This window comes from Molossus molossus, unplaced genomic scaffold (assembly GCF_014108415.1).
Source record: "Molossus molossus isolate mMolMol1 unplaced genomic scaffold, mMolMol1.p scaffold_m16_p_6, whole genome shotgun sequence".
Lineage (NCBI taxonomy): Eukaryota > Metazoa > Chordata > Mammalia > Chiroptera > Molossidae > Molossus > Molossus molossus.
Genome location: NW_023425399.1, coordinates 41,155,038 through 41,178,045, shown reverse-complemented (window position 1 = coordinate 41,178,045; position 23,008 = coordinate 41,155,038). Strand labels below are relative to the sequence as shown.

General features: G+C 40.0%; 1 protein-coding gene across 1 annotated transcript in view; it reads right to left on the bottom strand.

The window, feature by feature from the left end:
- PCSK2 (proprotein convertase subtilisin/kexin type 2) overlaps positions 1–23,008 on the bottom strand; it is a 322,138-nt gene that overhangs the window by 3,549 nt on the left and 295,581 nt on the right. Inside the window, exon 11 of the mRNA XM_036245861.1 lies at positions 16,627–16,854. Within this exon, the coding sequence (XP_036101754.1) occupies positions 16,627–16,854 (228 nt within the window). The remainder of the gene's footprint in view (positions 1–16,626; positions 16,855–23,008) is intronic.

Genomic DNA, 23,008 nt, shown 5'->3' with positions numbered 1-23,008 from the left:
ACCCACCATGAAATGGAATTTTTATAAATGAACAACAAAGTCTCTTGTACGAGAGAGGTTATTCTAGGTTAAGATGATCTCTTATGATTGAAGGAGAGAAATAGGGATTGGACCAAGTCTGAGACAATGGTCAGGGTGCACCATGGCTACGAGTGTTCCACTAGACTACAGTTCCTCAGCCAGATTTCCTCTATAGCTGCTCTAAGTTTTGGCTGCCAATTTGGCTCCTAGGACAAAATTGGAATTACAACTAAATTATAGAATAATAATCCTGAATAACCAACTGAAGACTAGCTGAAGAGAAGTCTTACAAACAAGGATTTATAGATGAAGCCACGTTGAGACTGGTAGGAAGGGCAGAGACACAAAACGGGCTAGCCCAGTCCCATAGGCAGCAGCTGAGGTTCTGGAGGGATATCTCAGCTGTGGGGAGTGACTCCTCAATCTGAAGCCCGGCTCCCCAGCCCAGAGCATCAGAGCCAGGAAGAGGCACCCACATAACATTTAGCTGTCACAATCCTCAGGGATTCTGTCTGTCAAGAAGAGAGAAGAGTTCACTAGAAACACAGGTCCCCTCTTAAAGGGCCAATGCACAAAAATTTGTTCACAGCCATTCACCCTGATGGAGGGAGGGTGGACCAAACTAGAGTCACATGAGGAGAATCTGGGGTTTGTGGCTCTAGGGAGAGAGCAGAAAGGACAGCTGCCGGAATTCCTGTACTGAGTCATTCTCTCATATTGCAGAAACCATCTTTCTTGGGTGGAACATTCCCTCTGTGAAGCATCAGCCTGGAAGAAAGCAATATCCCTACCCTCTGGACTCTCTCTCACCCTACTCTGCTGATCTTACATCCTGCTGAGTAGTCAGCTGCCTTTGCCAGGGTTTAGAGGTCTGGGCAGACTCAGGGGGTATCAGTGACTGAGTTGTGCAGCTTTGGGGTAGGGGCCATTACCCCCTTTCCCATGAACCTGACTGGCACTTCCCCTTATGGGAGATTCACTAGCCCCACCCTTTTGATCCCAGTGGTCCCATTCTCTTGACTCTTAGTGGCTCCACCTTGCCAAGTGCTGGGCAAAATCTGGGACAGACTGAATTGTGTGGCTCTTGGGCAGAGGCCATACCCCCACCTTTCTTGAAGCCTAATTGGCACTTCCCTTTCATGAGAGATCCACTAGCTCCTTCTTCCCAACTCCCAGAGGCCCCACCCTGCTGAATCTAGGGCTCCTCCTGGCAGAATCTGGGACTGACTGAACTGTGTGGCTCTAGAAAAGGGGACATTTCCCCATGCATGCCTGAATAGTGCAGAGCCCTTCCTTCACACTGCCAAATCTTGGTCTGTTTAGGCCTGAAAAACTCTGCAAGCCTCACCGATGATTCCTTGAGACTCTGGCTAACCACAAAGGTGTGCAAGTATCCAGTGGGTGGTAGCTAGACTTGGTATACCCTGAGACTTTTGCTAAGTGGCCTCAGACCCAGCACTGGCACTGAGTTTGAATCTGTATCAGTCTGGTGAATACCACTTGCTCCTACCTGGTGACTCACTGAGAACCTACCTCATGCAATTCAAGTACCACTAGAGGCTCTTTCAGTGACTGAGCCTAACAGGCAGCTGGCAGTTGGAGACAGGCAGAGGTGATCTTAGGGTGCCTTGGGACTTTTGCTGACCTGCTCCTGGGCCTGGTGCTGGTAATAGTCAGCCTTGGTGCACAGCTTGGTCCTTTCTGTGCACATCCAGGCCAAGCAGACCCAGCAACAAATTGTGGATCACTTTGTAGCTCCAAACAGGTTGCCCAAGACCAGTCACAAGCAGTGTCTGATATTGGCCTGCAGCAGGGTTCCTCTCAGAGGCCCAGAATCAACATTCCCTGTGGTAAGCCTCAAACAATATCAAACTAGGATCGAGTAAGCTTCACAAGTAGCATGTCCAAAGGGAGATCTTGGCAGGAACCAGACCCAGGTGAGGCATTCTGTGTCATGTGGTCAGAACCTGTACAGTAGCTTGCATGCTGTGATCAAGTTTGAACTTCACAGTCAGCCACCCTGAGGGGTGATCCCATGACAAGATAGAGAAAAATACCCAATAAGAACAACAAAAAGGAAAAAAAATAAAAAGAACAAGGATAGTTTAAGGAAGCTCTGAGACAATATGAAATATAACAACATCTGAATTACAGGACTATCAGAAGGAGAAGAAAGTGAGCAAGGGATAGAGAACCGTTTGAAGAAATAATTACAGAAAAGTTTGTTAACCGGGTGAAAAAAAAGTCACACAAGTTCAGAAAGCACAGAGAGTACCAATCAAGATGAACCCCAAAAGACCCATGCCAAGACATATCATAATTAAAATGGCCAAGGTTAAAGACAAAGAGAGAATCTTAAAGGTAGCAAGAGAGACAGTTAGTTACCTTCAAGAAGATCCCATAAGACTGTCAGAGGATTTCTCAACAGAGACATTTCAGGCCAGAAGGGAGTGGCATGAAGTATTCAAAGTAATGAAAAGCAAGAACCTGCAACCCAAACTGCTCTATTCAGCAAGGCTATCATTTAAAATTGAAGGTGAAATAAAGAGCTAAAGAAGGCTAAAGAGAGAGAGGAAAAATGGTGGCGGAGTGAACGGAAGATACACAGACCGTCTCCCAGAACCAAACTGGAATTACAACTATAAAACAGACAAATTGACGGGAAAAAACAACAGAAAAGCAGCTTGCGAGGACCATATAATGAGGGACACTGTCTCGATCCTGGTAGGCTTGCGAAGGCGCGAGACGGGGGCTGGGAGCCCACGGTCAGCAGCTCGGCAGCAGCCTCAGCTGTCAGCAGAGGCCCTAGGGTTACACTCCCAGGTGGCTCCACAGCTCAGAGCCAGGACAGAGGCTAAAAAAGCCACAGCCACTCAACTTGGGCTCCAGCAGAGGGAGGGCAGACTGGACTGGAACTGTGTGGGGACACTCGGGATCTGGAGGGCGCTCAGAGCTTTTGCTGAGTGTAGCCACTCAGGACGGTGGCCACATTGCTCCTTCCCAGGGCTCTGAGAGAGGCAGCAGCCCCTCCCTCGGAGATCCAACCCCACCCTGTGGGCCATTGAAGTGCTAATTGAGGCTCACTAACAACCAGCATCTGCCCCACCCTCGGGAAATCCCCTTGTGCTAAGCACCAGAGGGAGCTTTTCAATCAACTGACAACACAAAACTCATCAAGTTACCTGGACTGCTACCCTCCAGGCAAAAAGCTAGAGGATAGCAGTACCTTTCCTGGGCTGGCAACTTTAACCAGGAAAGTAAGACTTGACAGTGGTGTTTAACTTGGTTCCTCCCTCGCTCATCTAAACACAGGAGAGGGAGCCACAAACAGCAGAACACCAACACGCACGGGGAAAACTTGACAAGCTCCAAAGCCCACAGTGATAGCCAAAATGGTGAAACACAGAAACAGAAGCCAAATGAAAGAGCAAGAGACCTCCACCAAAGATGAGATCAATGTGGAGCAATTAGGCATGTTAACAGAGCTAGAATTCAGAGCCATGATCTTGAGGAAGCTGAACAGCATGAGTAAAGACATAGAGACACTGAAAATAAGCCGATTGGAAATTAAAAACCAACAAGAAGAGATAAAAAATGACATATCAGAAATGAAAAACACATTGGAAGGTTTAAAAAGCAGAGTAGAGGAAGCTGAGAACTGGATCAGTGAATTAGAAGACAGGGTAGAAAAAATCAACCAATCAGAAAAACAAAAGGAAAAAACTATTAAAAAACAGGAAGACAGCTTAAGAGAACTGTGGGACAACTGGAAACATAATAATATTCGCATCATAGGAGTCCCCGAAGAAGAAGAAAATGAGCAAGGGATAGAGAATATATACAAAAAAATAGTGACAGAAAACTTCCCTAATTTGGTGAAGGAAGAAGGCATTCAAGTTCAAGAAGCACAGTGAGTCCCAAGTAAGAAGAACCCAAACAGGCCCACACCAAGACACATAGTAATTAAAATGCCACAAATTAAAGACAAAGAGAGAATCCTAAGCAGCAAGAGATAAGCAACAGGTTACCTACAAAGGGAACCCCATAAGGCTCTCAGCTGACTTCTCACAAGAAACACTACAGGCCAGAAGAGAATCACATGAAGTAATCAAAGTCATGAAAAACAAGAATCTGAATCCAAGACTACTCTACCCAGCAAGGCTATCATTCAAAATAGAAGGTCAAATAAAGATCTTCCCAGACAAAAAAAGGCTAAGGAAATACATTAGCACCAAACCAGCACTGCAAGAAATGTTAAAAGGACTGCTGTAATTAGCAGTAGAAATGGGAAGAAAAATAGAACCACACTAAACAAAAATGGCAATAAATAAGTACATATCAATAATCACCTTAAACGTAAATGGATTGAATGCTCCCATAAAAAGACACAGAGTAGCTGATTGGATAAGAAAGCATGATTCATCTATATGTTTACAAGAGAACCACCTCTCAACAAAAGACTCACATAGGTTGACAGTGAAGGGATGGAAAAAAATTTTCCAAGCAAATGGAAAGCAAAAAAAAGCTGGCGTAGCAATTCTCATATCTGATAAAATAGATTTCAAAATGAAGGCCATAACTAGAGACAAAGAAGGCCAATACATAATATTGAAAGAATCTATCCAACAGGAAGATATAACCTTGATAAACATATATGCACCCAATATAGGAGCACCAAAATATATTAAAAATCTTCTGGAGGACTTCCAAGGAGAAATCGACAAAAATACCATCATAGCAGGGGACTTCAACACACCGTTGATAGCACTGGGTAGATCCTCTAGGCAAAAAATAAGCAAGGAAACAGAGACTCTAAATGAAGCACTAGACCAAATGGATTTAATAGATATCTACAGAGAATTACACCCCAAAACTACAGAATACACATTCTTCTCAAGTGCACATGGGACATTCTCAAAGATAGACCACATGATAGGACACAAACTAAATCTCTACAAGTTCAAGAAGATTGAAATCATGTCAAGCATCTTCTCAGATCACAATGGCATGAAACTAGAAATCAATTGCAACAAGAACATGCAAAGACATTTCAACACATGGAGGCTAAATAGCATGTTATTAAACAATGAATGGGTCACTGAGGAGATCAAGGAAGAAAGTAAAAACTTCCAGGAAACCAATGAAAATGAACACACAACAACACAAAATCTATGGGATGCAGCGAAAGTAGTTCTGAGAGGGATGTTCATAGCACTACAGGCCTACCTCAAAAAACAATAAAAATTTCTAATTGACTGTCTAACCTCACAACTTAAAGAATTAGAAAGCAAACAAAAAGAAAACCCCAGAGCAAGTAGAAGGAAGGAAATAGTAAAGATCAGAGCAGAAATAAATGACATAGAGACCAAAAAAACAATTCAAAGGATCAATGAAACAAAGAGCTGGTTCTTTGAAAAGATAAACAAGATTGATGGACCCTTAGCTAGACTCACCAAGAAACAAAGAGAGAGAACCCAAATACACAAAATCAGAAATGAAAGAGGAGAAGTAACAACCAACACCACGGAAATACAAAAGATAGTTAACAACTACTATGAACAACTATATGGCAACAAATTAGACAATCTAAGCGAAATGGACAAATTTCTAGAAACACACAGTCTCCCAAAACTGGACCCGGAAGAGATAGAAAACTTGAACAGACCAATAACAACTAAGGAAATTGAAGAGGTAATCAAGACTCTCCCAGCAAACAAAAGCCCAGGCCCAGAAGGCTTCACGGGGGAGTTTTACCGAACATTCAAAAAGAACTAACACCCATTCTCCTCAAACTATTTCAAAAAATTCAAGAAGAAGGAAGACTTCCGAACTCGTTTTATGAAGGCAGCATAATTCTAATTCCAAAACCAGAAAAAGACACTGCGAAGAAAGAAAACTACAGGCCAATATCCCTGATGAACATAGACGCCAAAATCCTGAACAAAATATTAGCAAATCGGATCCAGAAATAAATAAAAAAAATTATTTACCATGACCAAGTGGGATTCATTCCAGGGATGCAAGGCTGGTACAATATTCGCAAATCAATAAACATGATACACCACATAAATAAAATGAAGAATAAAAACCACATGATCATATCAATAGATGCTGAAAAAGCATTCGACAAAATCCAGCATCCATTTCTGATAAAAACGCTCAGCAATGTGGGAATAGAGGGATCATATCTCGACATATTAAAGGCCATATATGAAAGACCTACAGCCAACATCATACTCAATGGACAGAAACTAAAAACATTTCCATTAAGAACAGGAACAAGACAGGGATGTCCACTTTCGCCACTCTTATTTAACATTGTACTGGAAGTCTTAGCCACAGCAATCAGACATGAAGAAAAAATAAAAGGGATCCAAATTGGAAAGGAGGAGGTGAAACTGTCATTATTTGCAGATGACATGATATTATACATAGAAAACCCTAAAGACTCCATCAAAAATCTACTAGACTTAATAAATGAATTTGGCAAAGTAGCAGGATACAAAATTAACGTCAAGAAATCGACAGCATTCTTGTTCACCAATGATGAACTCACAGAAAGAGAAACTGAAAAAACAATCCCATTTACCATCGCGCCAAAAAAATTAAGATACCTAGGAATAAACTTAACCAAAGAAGTAAAGGACCTATTGGCGAAAAACTACAGGTCATTGAAAAAAGAAATAGAGGAAGATATAAAAAAGTGGAAGCGCATACCCTGTTCATGGATTGGAAGAATTAACATCATTAAAATGTCCATACTACCCAAAGCAATCTATAGATTCAATCTAATCCCCATCAAAATACCAACGACATATTTCATAGAACTAGAACAAATACTTCAAAAGTTCATATGGAACCAAAAAAGACCCCGAATAGCCACAGCAATCTTGAAAAAGAAGAACAAAGTAGGTGGGATCACAATACCAGATATCAGGTTATACTACAAAACGACTGTAACCAAAACAGCATGGTACTGGAACAAGAACAGGCATATAGACCAGTGGAACAGAACTGAAAACCGAGAAATGGACCCAAGGCAATACGCTCAATTAATATTTGACAAAGGAGGCAAGAGCATACAGTGGAGTAAAGACAGCCTCTTTAATAAATGGTGTTGGGAAAATTGGACAGCTACATGCAAAAAAATGAAACTAGACCATCAACTTACACCATACACAAAAATAAACTCAAAATGGATAAAAGACTTAAATGTGACCTGTGAATCCATAAAAATTCTAGAAGAAAATGTAGGCAACAAAATTTCGGACATCATACGGAGCAGAATTTTCACTGACACATCACCTAAGGCAACAGAAATCAAGGAGAAAATGAACACATGGGACTACATCAAACTCAAAAGCTTCTTCACAGCAAAAGAAACAATCATCAAAATGGAAAGGCAACCCACTGTATGGGAGAACATCATTGCCAATGATGTGTCAGATAAGGGGTTAATTTCCAATATATATAGAGTGCTCATACAACTCCACAAAAGGAAGACAAAGAACTCAATTAAAAAATGGGCAGCGGAGCTGAATAGACACCTCTCCAAACAGGGCATACAAATGGCCAAGAGACATATGAAGAAATGCTCAACATCACTAATCATCAGAGAGATGCAAATTAAAACAACAATGAGGTATCACCTCACACCTGTCAGAATGGTCGCCATAAACAAATCATCAAACAAGTGTTGGCGAGGGTGTGGAGAAAAGGGGACTCTAATACACTGCTGGTGGGAATGCAGACTGGTGCAGCCACTTTGGAAGACAATATGGTGCTACCTCAAAAAATTAAAAATTGAACTTCCATTTGACCCAGTGATCCCACTTCTGGGAATATACCCTAAGAAGCCTGAAATACCAATCAGGAAGAATATATGTACCCCCATGTTCATAGCAGCATTATTTACAATAGCTAAGATCTGGAAACAGCCCAAGTGTCCACCAGTGGATGAATGGATAAAAAAACGGTGGTACATATACAATGGAGTACTATGCAGCGGTAAGAAAGAAAGATCTCTTATCCTTCGAGACAACATGGAGGGACCTGGAAAGTATTATCCTCAGTGAAAGAAGCCAAGCAGAAAAAGACAAATACCACATGATCTCACTTATATATGGAATGTAATGAACATAACAGTCTGAGGAATACAGTAGACCCAGAAACATGGAAGTAGGGCACACACTGACATCCCTCAGAAGAGGGGGTGGGGGGGTGGGAAAAGATAAACCACAGAACTTATATGCATGTATGCATGACCAATGGACATGGACAACTAAGCCGGGGATGGGGCGGAGGTGGGGTGGGGTGGGGGGTGCCAATGGGGTAAAAGGGTAAAATATCTGTAATAAAAAAATAAATAAAAAAATTTATTAAAAAAAAAGAAGGCTAAAGACGTTCAGTACCACCAGACAGCACTGCAAGAAATGCCAAAGGGACTGCTTTAAAAAGAAGAAGAAATAGAGAGAGAAAGGAACATAGGCATAAAGAAAAAAAGGCAATAAATAAGCACCTATCAATAATAACCTTAGGGAGTTCCAAAATGGTGGCAGAGTGAATGGAAGCTACATAGACTGTCTCCCAGGACCAAACTGGAATTACAACTATAATAAAGACAAATGGTCAGGAAAAAGCAACAGAAGAGCAGCTTGTGGAGATCATATAACCAGGGACACTGACTCGATCCTGGTAGGATAGCGGAGGCATGAGAGGGGAGCTGGGAGCCCACAGCAGTAGCAGCCTTAGCTGTGAGCAGCACCCTTGGGTTAAACTCCAAAGCGGCTCCACAGCCCAGAGCTGGACAGACACTAAAATAGCCAAAGACACTCACCTCGGGCTCTGGTAGAGGGAGGGCAGACTGGACTAGAACTGTGTGGGGACACTCAGAATTTGGAGGGCACTCAGAGCTTTTGCTGAGTTGTAGCCACACAGGTGGGTGGCCATCTTACTCCTTCCGAGGGCTCTGGGGAGAGGCAGCGGCCCCTCCCTTGGAGATTCAATCCCATCTAGTGGGCCATTAAAATGCAAATTGAGGCTTATTAACAACCAGCATCTGCCCCACCCTTGGAAAATGCCCTTATGCTGAGCACCTGAGGGAGTTTTTCATTCAACTGAGAATCTAAGGCTCTTCAAGTAACCCCTACTGATTGCCTCCAGGTGAAATGCTAGAGGACAACTGTACCATTCCTGGGCTAGAAACTCTAACCAGGAAAGTAAGACTTGACAGTGGTGTTTAATGTGAGTCCTCCATCGCTCATCCAAACCAGGAGAGGGAGCCACAAACAGCAGAACACCAACACCTACAGGGAAAATTTGGCAGGCTTCAAAGCCCACTGTGATAGCCACAATGGTAAAACAAAAAAACAAATGCCAAATGAAAGAACAAGAGAACTCTACTGAGGATGAAATAAATGAGGTGCAGTTAAGCAAGTTAACAGAGCTAGAATTCAGAGCCGTGATCTTGAGGAAGCTCAACAGCATGAGTAAGGACATCAACATCATGAGTAAAGATACAGAAATGTTGAAAATCAACTAATTGGAAATTAAAAACAACCAAGAAGAAATGAAGAAGGATATAGCAGAAATAAAGAACACATTGGAAGGTCTAAACAGCAGAGTAGAGGAAGCTGAGGACCGGATCAAAGAATTAGAAGACAGGGTAGAAAAAAATCAACCAAGCAGAAAACCAAAGGAAAAAGCAATGAAAAATCAGGAAGACAGCTTAAGAGAACTGTGGGACAACTGGAAATGGAATAATATTCACATCATAGGAATCCCTGAAGAAGAAGAAAATAAGCAAGTGTTAGAGAATATATTTGAAGAAATAATGACAGAGAACTTTCCTCATTTGGTGAGGGGAAAAGGCATTGAAGTTCAAGAAGCACAGAGAGCCCCAAGTAGGAAGAACCCAAACAGGCCCACACCAAGACACATAGTTATTAAAATGCCAAAAATTAAAGAAAAAGAGAGAACCCTAAAGGCAGCAAGACATAAGGAACAGGTTACCTACAAAGGAACCCCTATAGGGCTCTCAGCTGACTTCTCAACAGAAACACTACAGGGCAGAAGGGAATGGCAGGAAATAATCAAAGTCATGAAAAACAAGGATCGGAATCCAAGACTACTCTACCCAGGAAGGCTATCATTCAAAATAGAAGGTCAAATAAAAAGCTTCCCAGACAAGAAAAGTCTAAGGGAATACATTAGCACCAAACCAGCACTACAAGAAATGTTAAAAGAATTGCTGTAATTAGTAGAAAAAATAGGAAGAAAAATAGAACCACACTAAACAAAAATGGCAATAAATTAGTACATATCAGTAATCACTTAAATTGTAAATAGACTGAGTGATTTGATAAAAAGACACAGAGTAGTTGATTGGATAAGAAAGCATGACTCATTTATGTGTTGTTTACAAGAGACCCACCTTTCATATAGGTTGAAAGTGAAGGGATAGAAAAAAATCTTCCAAGCAAACAGAAAGAAAAAAAAGCTGGGGTAGCAATACTCATATCTGATAAAATAGATTTCAAAATGAAGGCCATAACTAGAGACAAAGAAGGCCACTACATAATATTGACAGGATCTATCCAACAGAAAGATATAATCTTGATAAACATATATGCACCCAATATAGGAGCACCAAAATATATTAAAAATCTTCTGAAGGACTTCAAAGGAAAAATCGACAGCAATACAATCATAGCAGGGGACTTCAACACCCTGCTGACATCACTGGCTAGAAAAAAATTAGCAAGGAAACAGAGACTCTAAATGTAGCACTAGACCAAATGGTAAAACATTTGGATTTAATAGATATCTACAGAGCATTATACCCCAAAACTACTGAATTCACATTCGTCTCAAGTGCACATGGGACATTCTCAAAGATAGACCACATGATAGGACACAAACTAAGTCTCTACAAGTTCAAGAAGATTGAAACCATATCAAGCATCTTCTCAGATCACAATGATATGAAACTAGAAATCAATTGCAACAAAAATATTCAAAGACATTTGAACAAATGGAAGCTAAATAGCATGTTATTAAACAATGAATGGGTTACCGAGGAGATCAAGGAAGAAATTAATAACTTCCGGGAAACCAATGAAAATGAACATACAACAACACAAAATCTATGGGATGTAGTGAAAGCATTTCTGAGAGGGAAGTTTATAGCACTACAGGCCTACCTCAAGAAACAGGAAAATCTCTAATAGACTATTTAACCTCACAACTTAAAGAACTAGAGCACAAACAAAAAGAAAACCCCAGAGCAAGTAGAGGGAAGAAACTAGTAAAGATCAGAGCAGAAATAAATGACATAGATTCCAAAAAAAAAAAAAAAACAATTCAAAGGATCAATGAAACAAAGAGCTGGTTTTTCGAAAAGATAAACAAAATTGATGGACCCTTAACTAGACTCACCAAGAAAGAGAGACAACCCAAATACACAAAATCAGAAATGAAAGAGGAGAAGTAACAACGACACCACAGAAATGCAGAAGATCGTTAACAACTACTATGAATAATTATATGCAACAAAATGGACAATATAAGCAAAATGAACATATTTCTAGAAACATATAGTCCCCCAAAACTGGACCGGGAAGAGATAGAAAACTTTAACAGGCCAATAACAACTAAGGAAATTGAAGATATAATCAAGACACTCCCAGCAAACAAAAACCCAGGCCTGAATGGCTTCATGGGGGAGTTTTACCAAACATTTGAAAAATAACTAACATCCATTCTCCTCAAACTATTTCAAAAAATTCAAGAAGAAGGAAGACTTCCAAGTTTGTTTTATGTGGCTAGCATAATTCTAATTCTAAAACCATAAAAAAACACTACAAAGAAAGAAAACTACAGGCCAATATCCCTGATGAACATAGACGCCAAACTCCTGAACAAACTACTAGGAAATCGGATCCAGTAATACATCAAAAAATATTATTCGCCATGACCAAGTGGGATTCATCCCAGGGATGCAAGGCTGGTACAATATTAACAAATCAGTAAATGTGATACACCACATAAATGAAATGAAGAATAAAAACCACATGATCATATCAATAAATGCTGGAAAAACCTTCGACAAAACCCAGCATCCATTTCTGATAAAAATGATCAGCAATGTGGGAATAGAGAAATTATATCTCAACATAATAAAGGCCATATATGAAAGACCTACAGCCAACATCATACTCAGTGGGCAGAAACTAAAAGCATTTCCCTTAAGAACAGGTACAAGACAAGGATGCCCACTTTTGCCACTCTTATTTAACATAGTACTGGAAGTCTTAGCCACAGCAATCAGACATGAAGAAAAAATAAAAGGGATCCAAGTTGGAAAGGAGAAAGTGAAACTGTCATTATTTGCAGATAACATGATATTATATATAGAAAACCCTAAAGACTCCATCAAAAATCTACTAGACTTAATAAATGAATTTGCAAAGTAGCAGGATACAAAATTAACATCAAGAAATCGACAGCATTCTTATACACCAATGATGAACTCACAAAAAGAGTAACTGAAAAAACAATTCCATTTACCATCGTGGCAAAAAAATTAAGATACCTAGGAATAAACTTAACCAAAGAAGTAAAGGACCTATTTGCGAAAAACTACAGGACATTGAAAAAAGAAATAGAGGAAGATATAAAAAAGTGGAAGGACATACCTTGTTCATGGAGTGGAAGAATTCACATCATTACAATGTCCATATTACCCAAAGCAATCTATAGATTCAATGCAATCTCCATAAAAAACCAACGACATATTTCACAGAACTAGAACAGATACTTCAGAAGTTCATATGGAACCAAAAAAGACCCTGAATAACCACAGCAATCTTGAAAAAGAAGGACAAATTAGGTGGGATCACAATACCAGATATCAGGTTATACTACAAAGCGACTGTAATCAAAACAGTCTGGTACTGGCACAAGAACAGGCATATAGATCAATGGAATAGTACAGAGAACCCATAAATGGACTGAATACATTATGCTCAATTGATATTTGACAAAGGTGGCAAGAGCATACAATGGAGTAAAGATAGCCTCTTTAATAAATAGTGTTGGGAAAACTGGACAGCTACATGCAAAAAAATGAAGCTAGACCACCACCTTACACTATACATAAGAATAAACTCAAAATGAATAAAAGACTTAAATGTGACATGTGAATCCATAAAGATCCTGGAAGAAAATGTAGGCAACAATATTTCAGACATTATATGCAGCAGAATTTTCACTGATACATTACCTAAGGCAACAGAAACAAAGGGAAAAATGAACACATGGGACTACATCATACTCAAAAGCTTCTGCACAGCAAAAGAAACAACCATTAAAATGAAAAGGGAACCCACTGTATGGGAGTGCATAATTGTCAATAATACATCAGATAAGGGTTTAATTTCCAAAATATATGGAGTGCTCTTACAACTCAATAAAGGAAGACAAAGAACCCAGTTAAAGAATGGGCAGAGGACCTAAGTAGACACCTCTCCAAAAAGGCCAAGAGACATATGATTGTTAAACATCAGTAATCATCAGAGAGATACAAATTAAAGCACCTATGAGGTATCACCTCACACCTGCCAGAATGGCTGCCATCAATAAATCATCAAACAAGTGCTGGTGAGGGTGTGGAGAAAAGTGGACTCTAGTATACTGCTGGTGGGAATGCAGATTGGTGCAGCCATTATGGAAAACACTATGGTGTTTCCTGAAAAAATGTAAAAATGATCTGCTATTTGATCCAGTGATCCCACATCTAGGAATATATCCTAAGAAGCCTGAAACACCAGTCAGAAAGAATATATGTACCCCATGTTCATAGCAGCACCATTTACAATTGCTAAGATCTGGAGTCAGTCTAAGTGTCCATCAATAGATGAGTGGATATAAAAGCCGTAGTACATATAACAATGGAATACTATGCAGCTGTAAGAAAGAAAGACCTCTTATCCTTTGAGACATGAAGGGACCTCCAGAGTATTACGCTACATAAAATAAGCCAACCAGAGAAACACAAATGATCTCATTTATTTGTGGAATATAATGAACAAGGTGGGCTGATGAACGAAAGAGACCCAGAGACATAGAAAGGAGTATGGTTCAGACTGACAAACCTCAGAGTAGCGGGGCAGGGGAATAGATGAGATGCATGTGTGCATAACCAATGGACACAGACAACAATGCTGGGGGTTGGGAGAGGGGAGGGGGCTGGGATTGGAAGGAGGGTGTCTGGGGGGTGGAAGGAGAAACATCTGTAATAAAAATAATAAAAATTGGGAAAAAAAGTTATTCTAGTTATTGTAGAAAAAGCTTTGTTTTCTCATGTAGTGCTATTGCAATTATGGACTAGTCTCTGGAAAACTACGCAGCAATCCACTTGGTGCCACTATCTAGGAGCTCAGTGAATGAATACTGAGGACGTTGGCCCATGGGAGGGTGCTGTCAGTTAAAAGAATACACAATCTTGACCTCATGTAAGAATTAGGCAAATATGCATTTAAAATTTTATGAGATTATCATCTTTTTGTCTACAGGTGTGAATAGGAGTGTCCAAAGTCATGAATGAAAGGCAAAGGCAAAGTTGTATTTACTGAGCTCCTACTGTGTGCCAGCTCTATGCTGATTATCTCATAGTCTCCTAGCAGCTTAGTGAGGACAGAGACATTAGTTCCATTTTACTGGTGAAGAAAGAGAAAAGAAGCCCTTGCTTTGGGGCCCATAAGGAAAGAAGTCAAGGGGTATATCAATTTATACAGAAAAAACCCTACACCTTAATTTTTGCTAACTTATAATAAAAACAGCTTCTTCCTTGATTATGAATGCAGGCCATATGCCAGAGTGGTATTAGCACTTCCTCAGTTTGTCACCAAGAAGCTCAGAAATTTTCATATCCCATTACAGCCTTTGCAGGTATCTTAAAGTAGCATTTGGTCATTATCACTGTTCTGAAATAATCATGGCCATTACACTTGGCACTAAGGGTGGCATAACGCATTGTTACTTAATGTGCTTATAGAACAGAGGACATATATTACTTCATCAAAAATTTGTTTTAAGAAGTTTATAACTGTTTTTAATATATTTGGCTTCCTTTATAATCTCATGCATTTTCTTAAAGCATTTAAAAACAGTATACTAAGATGTGGTCCCTAGACTTCACCATACTACGAAAGGAGGTCAGGGTTCAAAGGTTGAGAATTGCTAAAGTAGAGGTTCAGAGAGGTCAAAGTATTGTTTAATTTGGTGAAATTAAGATTTGAATTCAGGTTTGAGTAACTGACTACTGAAGCTGAGGGTCTTTTTTCAGGACCAAAGGGGAACGGAGGGGAGGACATACCGTGAGAAGGCTCTGACTCCGGCCAAGCTCAGATGACAATAGAAATAAGGCCAGGGAGAACGATGGTTAGAGATGGATTTTACCACCATTTAAATGACATAAGTCCTAGAGGTGTATCTTCACAATAAAATATGACACAGAAATGGGATTGAGTGAGCTATTACTACACATAATAACTTGTATTATCTTACAAACATAATGTTGAGTCAAAAAAAATTGGACACCAAAGTGGTGGTAAAGCTAATATGTGGGGACAGAAATGAAAACAATAGCTGTCTATGGGATTTGGGATTAACTGGAAGGGGGAATGAGGAATCTTTCTGGGGTGATGAAATGTTCCAGCACTTGATTAGATGGTGGTTACTTGGGTGTATACATTTATCAAAACTCAAATAACACATGTAAGTTCTGTGCATTTCATTGCATGTACACAAAATATTAATTAAAAACAACATGCTAAAAAGTGCTATTTCTATTTTACTGATGGACCAATGAGGAAAGAAAGTAAATAAAGAAGGACCCTATTGTTCAATCCTCTTGCCATGATGGGAAATTGGAAGGGAAGTAAGTGTATGTTACCAGCCTAGTGGTTTCTGTGTGAGGAACTTCTCACTTAAATCCCTTCAAGTGTCTATCCACCTCATTTGGAATCAAATCAAGTTTTTACATTGTCCCAAAAATAGAATGAATAAATTGATTATGTTATAGTCACACAAAGGAACACTATTTAACAATAAGAATAAATGAACTACAAATACACACTAAACATGCTTGAATCTCATAATGTAATTCTGAACAGAACAATCTAGATACAAAGGAGAACACAGTGTGTGATTACATTTATATTAAGTGTAATAGGCAAAATTATATATGGAGTTAGAAGAACAGTGGGGAGATCATGGTGGAAGGAGTTAGAGGGTTTTCTGGGATATTGGTTGTATTGTGTTTACTGATCTGAAAGCTGGTTACACTGGTTGTTTTTTGTAATTAAAAATAATGGCACAAGGCACCCAAACAGTTAAAGCTCACACCTAAAAGCAGGAGTTCTAAGTCATACAATTGTATTCTATGTAAGGGGCACCCCTGGAGTGGTGCAAAGCTATAGCTCTGCCTGGAAGCTGTTTATCCCTGAATCAAATCTGGTACATCTCCCAGACACTAGAGAGAATCCAATATTGTCACCAAAGCCATGACACCATCTTTGGGACATTTCCACTGCCCACACTTACTCAGGGTCCTGCATGGAGCCGCCCACACAGTGGAATCTCTCCGGCACCGTTTTCCAGTCTTTAGCCATTTTCACCATGGCGCCTGCATCAAGGACCCCGTAGCCAAAGAGGTGATTAAATTCCAGGCCAACCCCGTTCCGCCGCCACTGATGAACCTCATCATGAAGCTGGTTTCGTTTGGAGGTGAGTACAGTCAGATGCTGCATGTCTCTCCAGGTGAGGCCCAGACTGGATATTAGAGGCAGAGAGAGATGGAGAACAAGGGTAAAGGGGAGGGAGAGAGAGAGAGAGAGAGAGAGAGAGAGAGAGAGAGAGAGAGAGAGAGAGAGAATGATTAAGGTAAGACAAAAACCCCTTGTAAGATTTTGGAACATCTGTGAACCCTCAAGTCAAGGAGAATTTTCATGTTTAGAACCATTATATATATATGTCAATTAAAAAAACTTGCCTTTCTTAAATTCATTTCAAATGTGCATTCTAACACACACACACACTGGAATGGCTAAAGTGATAAGACTGACAATACTAAGTATTGGCAAAGATGTGGAGCAACTGGAACTCTGCTGATAGGAATGTAAATTATTGCAATCACTTTGGAAAACAATTTGGCTGTCTCTTTTAATGTTGTCCATATACTTAAGCTATGGCCCAGAATTTTCATTCCTAGGTGTGTATCCAATAAAAATGTGTGTATATATTCACCAGACATATGTTCCAGAATGTTCACAGGCCAAAACTGTGAAGCCCTCAAATGCCCATCCAGAGTAAAATGAGTCAACCAATTGAGGTGTATTTATAGAATGTGGAATACTATAAAACAACAAGAATGAATGAACTATAGGTACTCTGAATAATATAGATGAATCTCACAAATAGAATGTTAACCTATGGAAACCAGACATTGAAGAGAATAGATTGTATTATTCTACTTGTTTAAAGTATAAAAACAGGCAAAACTAATCTATGTTGTTAGAAGTCATGTTAATGGATAGTCTTGGTAGGGGAGGGGACATAGGGGCTTCTGGGTGATGGCAGTACTATTTCCTGATCTGGGTGTTGGCTACATGTGTGTTCCGTTTCTGAAAATGTAGCTGTCAGTTCTTCAAGGGTAGAGACAATATCTTCTGCATATTTTTATCCTCAGTGTCCAAGTCACAGGACACAGGACAGCAATTGGTACACTGTTTACTGAATAAACAAATCTACCTGCAAATGCTATTGTTTTTGGAAAGTAATATCTAATGTTACTCAGCGTCTGTGTTTTTCAAACTGCAAGTCATGACCCATTTGTGAGCTAGAAAATTAACTTGTTGCTCACGGTGCCTACCTGGGATGCACATAACAATCTTCTGGTGGAGGCATTTAAAATCCCACTGCTTGGGGCACACCTCATTCCAATTAAATCAGAAGTGGAACCCAACTATTGGAAATTATTAACATTTCCCAAGTCATTCCAATAGACAGCTAAAGTTGAGAACCAGTGATTTAATAGATGGGACTATTGTTAAAAAAATGAATGGCATAGAATAGAAAAGAACAATATACATTTTATAAAATATGGAAAACTACTTTCTTCATGAAACTTTTGGTGTGTGTATTGGTTGCAGTGCAAAATTTATTTCTCACTAAGAGTCATGGTAAAAAACGTTGGAAAATCCACACTATGGTTTTCTTCAGAAGTAAAATAATTCAAAGAACTAAGAACATCATAACTCATTTGATAAAAATTTAACACATGCAGTGTTCATTGGTTTGAAGCTTTGAGTCAGAGCCAAAAGAGGCTAATGATTCACATGGCTCTTGGAATGTAGATCTTTAGCTTTTAAGGGGAAAGTTTCAAGGAAGGTCAATGGTTATTTGAGAAAATTAAGAACAGATCTTAGACATATGATCCCCAGGACCCAGGTAAATGGTGTGAAACTTTCTGAAGTTGATTATGACTGAAAGGTCAGTGTTTTGCTGGAATGGGGTTCTGAATTCATTAAACCCAGAATGGTTTATGGTTGACAAGTGAAGGATTTGGTGACTTTGAGGTGACCCCAGGGCTCATGGCAGATGTAGTATCTCTCATCTTTGGTAGGGGTCTGCCACAAAAATGTGCTATGCTTCCTGACATTCAGAGAAGGATCTCTCAGACGTTTCTCCATGGCCTTATTCTTAAGGGGTATATGAGAGGGAGAATGTGTCAGAACAAGGATCTTCTCACTTCTGAAATAAATCAGAGCATAGTATACATTCCAATGTAATTGAGTTTGTGACACTGTTTGGCCAGATATTTGCTTATGTCAGAAAAATAAAACTGCATCCTTGCCCTGGCCAGTTTGGCTCAGCGGTTAGAGTGTCAGCCTGTGGTCCGGAGAGACCCGGGTTCGGTCCCGCTAAGGGCATGTGCTTCGGTTGCAGTTTGTCCCCGGCCCTGGTTGGTCGTGCGGGTGGCAGCCACTTGATGTGTCCCTTCACGTCGATGTTTCTCTCTCTCTCTTCCTTCCTCTCTCTCCCTCCCACTCTATCTGTACAAAAATGGAAAAATATCCTCGGGTGAGGATAAAAAAAATAAAATAAAAAAAAATAAAACTGCATCCTTTCTAGTTCCCTCTTATGAGTGATGTCAGAATTAACAGAATACGCTATTGTGTAGATGCAGGTGTTTATCAAGCTGCTTTTAGCTTTAATTCTATGGTAGCAGCTCAAGCATATTAGATTATACCTTTCAATAAAAAAAAATAAATTTACAGAGTATCTACAATATAAAAGTCACTGAGTTATAGGACAAATAATGTGACATGTTCTTCCCTGATCTCAAATATTATATAATAGTTGGGAAACTAAGACACATATATGTAGAAAAGTACAGCACCATGAAGTGATTCCATGAATTTCTATTCAGTGGCTACCATGTCCAGGCAATGTACTAGTTCTGGGCACGTTGTAGGAAGGTCCCAGCCTCAGGTGACAGACACTCAATATTTAAAAAGGGACAAACCACAATGAGATATCACTCATGTCTGTTAGAATGGTTATTATAAAAAAGGAGAGATAACAAATTCTGGCCAGGATGTGGAGAAAAAGAACTCTGTGCACTGTTGGTGGGAATGTAGATTGGTGCCGCCACTCTGGAAAAAAGCACGGAGGAGCCTCAAAAAATTAAAAGTAGAACTACCATATGATACAGCAATTCTACTTCTGGGAATATATCCAAAGGAAACAAAAACACTAACTTGAAAAGATGTCTGCACCCCCATGTTTATAGTAACATTATTTATAAGAGCCAAGACATGGGAACAATCTAGGTGTTCACTGATAGATGAATGAATAAAAGATGAATGAATAAAGAATTTTATACATTATATATAAAATTGAATATTATTCAGCCATAGAAAATGAGGGAATCCTGCCATGTGTGACAACATAGATGAACCTTGAGCACATTATGCTAAATGATATGTCAGATGGAGAAAAACAAATACTGTATAATCTCACTTACCCGAGGACATTTTTTTGTTTTTTGTTCAGATAGAGTGGGAGGGAGAGAGAGGAGAGAGAGAGAGAGAGAGAGAGAGAGAGAGAGAGAGAGATCGACGTGAAAGGAACATATTGAGTGGTTGCTACACACACAACCCAACCAGGGCCGGGGACAAACTGCAACTGAGGTTCGTGCCCTTTAGTGGGAACCGAACCTGGGTCTCTCTGGACCGCAGGCCGACGCTCTAACCGCTGAGCCAAACGGGCCAGAGCTAATCTCACTTACATGTGAGATCTAAAACAAACAAAATCAAACCCAAACTAATAGAAAAAGAGATAAAATTTGTTGTTACCAGTGGTGGTGGTGGGGGGTCGCATTGGAAAAAGGCATTCAAAAGGTACAAATTTTCAGGTATAAGAGAAATAAGTTCTAGAGATATAATGTACAACATGATGACTATAGTGAACACAGCTATATGGTATATAGGAAACTTGTAAACAGAGTAGATCCTAAGAGTTCTCACCACAAGAAAAAAATTTTTCTTTTTATTTTTATTGTATTTATATGAGATGATGGATGTTAACTAAACATATTGTACTAATCATTTCAAAATATATGTAAGTCAAACCATCATGCTGTATACCTTAAACCTATACTGTAGAGTACTGTATGTAAATTATATTTTTAAAAAAAAACTAGAAAAAAAATAAAAAGGGGGGCTGTCATGAAAGGGGAGCTAAGATGCTGAGGAAGCCAACAGAGGACCCTGTATTATTCCAGCAAGGGGGGTCTCAGACTGTGGTCCTCAAGCCCCTGTGTCAGAAGCGTGTGGTGGGGGCTGACAAATGCAGATTTCTGGCCTTAACCCCAGCTCTCCTGAATCAGCCTTTTGGAGGTTGTGAGCCTGAGAATTTGCACTTAAGACAACATGATGATTCTTCTGCACATGAACATTTGAGAACATTGGTCTAAGATGGCAGTTCTCAACCTTGGCTGCATGTGAATCAAACGTTAAAAAAATGATGTCAGCAGGACCCAGAGATGTTGATTCCATGGTCTTGTCCAATATGCAGCCAAAAGCTTAAGCAAATATGTTCCAGAAGAGTGGTTCCTAACTTCCTGGGTAGCACTGGGAAGTTTGTTAAAATTGTAGTTTTCCAGGTATGATCGAGGATATTGAATTGTGGACCTGAGGTAGGCTTGGATATGTTTTTAACAAGCACTCCAGGGACTCCGATTATCAGGAAATTTGAGAAACTATGGTCCAGGGGATCATCAAGCATCTCTTAGGAAGTGGCATTTTAAGCCAAGGTCAAGGGGACGAGAAAGAATGACTGAGTAAAAAGACAGGAACGGGGAGGGTTGTAGGGAAGACAATGTTCTGGAACAAATGATTTAGAGGTGGGAGAAAGCAAGCATTTTGCAGGTGATAAGCTTCAGAAAACACAGGGAGGTAGGAGCCCCAAGCATGACAGAGGAGAGCCAGGAACCATAGGGCAGGAAAGGATGGCAGGGCATTCACCCACATTAGAACTCTGGGACTTCATCTCTGTGACAGCCAGTAAAGGCGGAGTGAGATGTGATTTGATCTTCATAAACAATTCTAGGGAGGATGGAATCGAGAAGTGGGACTGGAAAGCAGGACCACACTAGTCAGAGGCTGCTGCAGGAATCTGGCCAGGTATGACCATAAAGAACAGAGCTGGGAGCTGTCATAGGCCATACATGAGTAAGTCCCAGGTGAATCATCAATAAAAACTGTTACATTTGTGCAGCTGGCTCCAATCACTCACAGGACCCTGTGATGGTCCAAGGATAAATAAATATTTGGTAGTGGATTGGTCCTAGGCCACTCAGAGTAGACCAGCTGGCTCTTGGTTTTGAGTAAGCACCCAAAGATCAAAGTGGAATCCAGGGCTTCTCAAGGAGACAGAGGATGGTTACATTTTCATTTGGAGAGGCCAAGGCTCCAAAGAAAGAGGTCACTTAAGAAAATTCTGGACAGACATGGCAGAGGCCTTGAGCAGGAGAATGTGGGGCTCTTGGAAAAGCTGTTCCAAAGTCCAGGAACATGGCTGGCCTCTTGTAGCTGAAAGAGGAATCTTGCATCAGGGAGACTCAGGAACAGCTGTTTCTTAAAACACCTAAAGCTGGTCCTGGCAAGTGAATCGTATGCTTAAGATTGTTTGATTGTTTGCCTGTGTCTAATCAGCAGAACTGGCTCTCCTACAGAGCCCCACACTCACCGAAACTTATAGTTGGTTTACCAACCTCCCATTAGGAAGAATAAAGTACAAAATATTGACTTTGTTTTTGAGTTCTCTGTGAGGCTTGCCCCTCACCATTGTCTTTCAGAGTTCTTCTATTTATGGTATCAAATTCTCCTGGACCCAGTTATCCTCCTAATGATCAAGGCAGCAAAGGGAATTCAGGAGAGAACATGGGTCTTTAGAGGACTTGCAAACTAAAATGTTTTCAAGAAGTTGCAGTGTTAAGGTTGGAGGAATGATTTCTGCTAACATCTGGTAAATCCTGGAAACCAACAGAATTTTAATTCCTCTACTTATTGGGTATGAGTTTTATCTGAACAGAGAAAGGTGTGTAAACCTGAGCAAGTAGCTTCATTCCTCTGGGCCTCATTGTCTGTATAGAAGAAGAGATGTTTGAAGTGGTGAAAGATCTGTTTGTTTTCATTCATTTTTAAAATTCAAAATCTATTCTCTAAACCCTGACAGGTTTAAAAACAATTTCAAAGGTCTAGATTATTTCCAGTCTGAGAAAAAGAATGCATTTGTAAGTCAAGCTGGTGTTTTCTCCACAGTCTCTGTTTGCCTAACTCCTATGAACTATGAGGAAAAAAAATCAGTTTACATGTTGCCCTTGTAGCTGTGATATGTAAAACCTCATTTTGAAGATGCA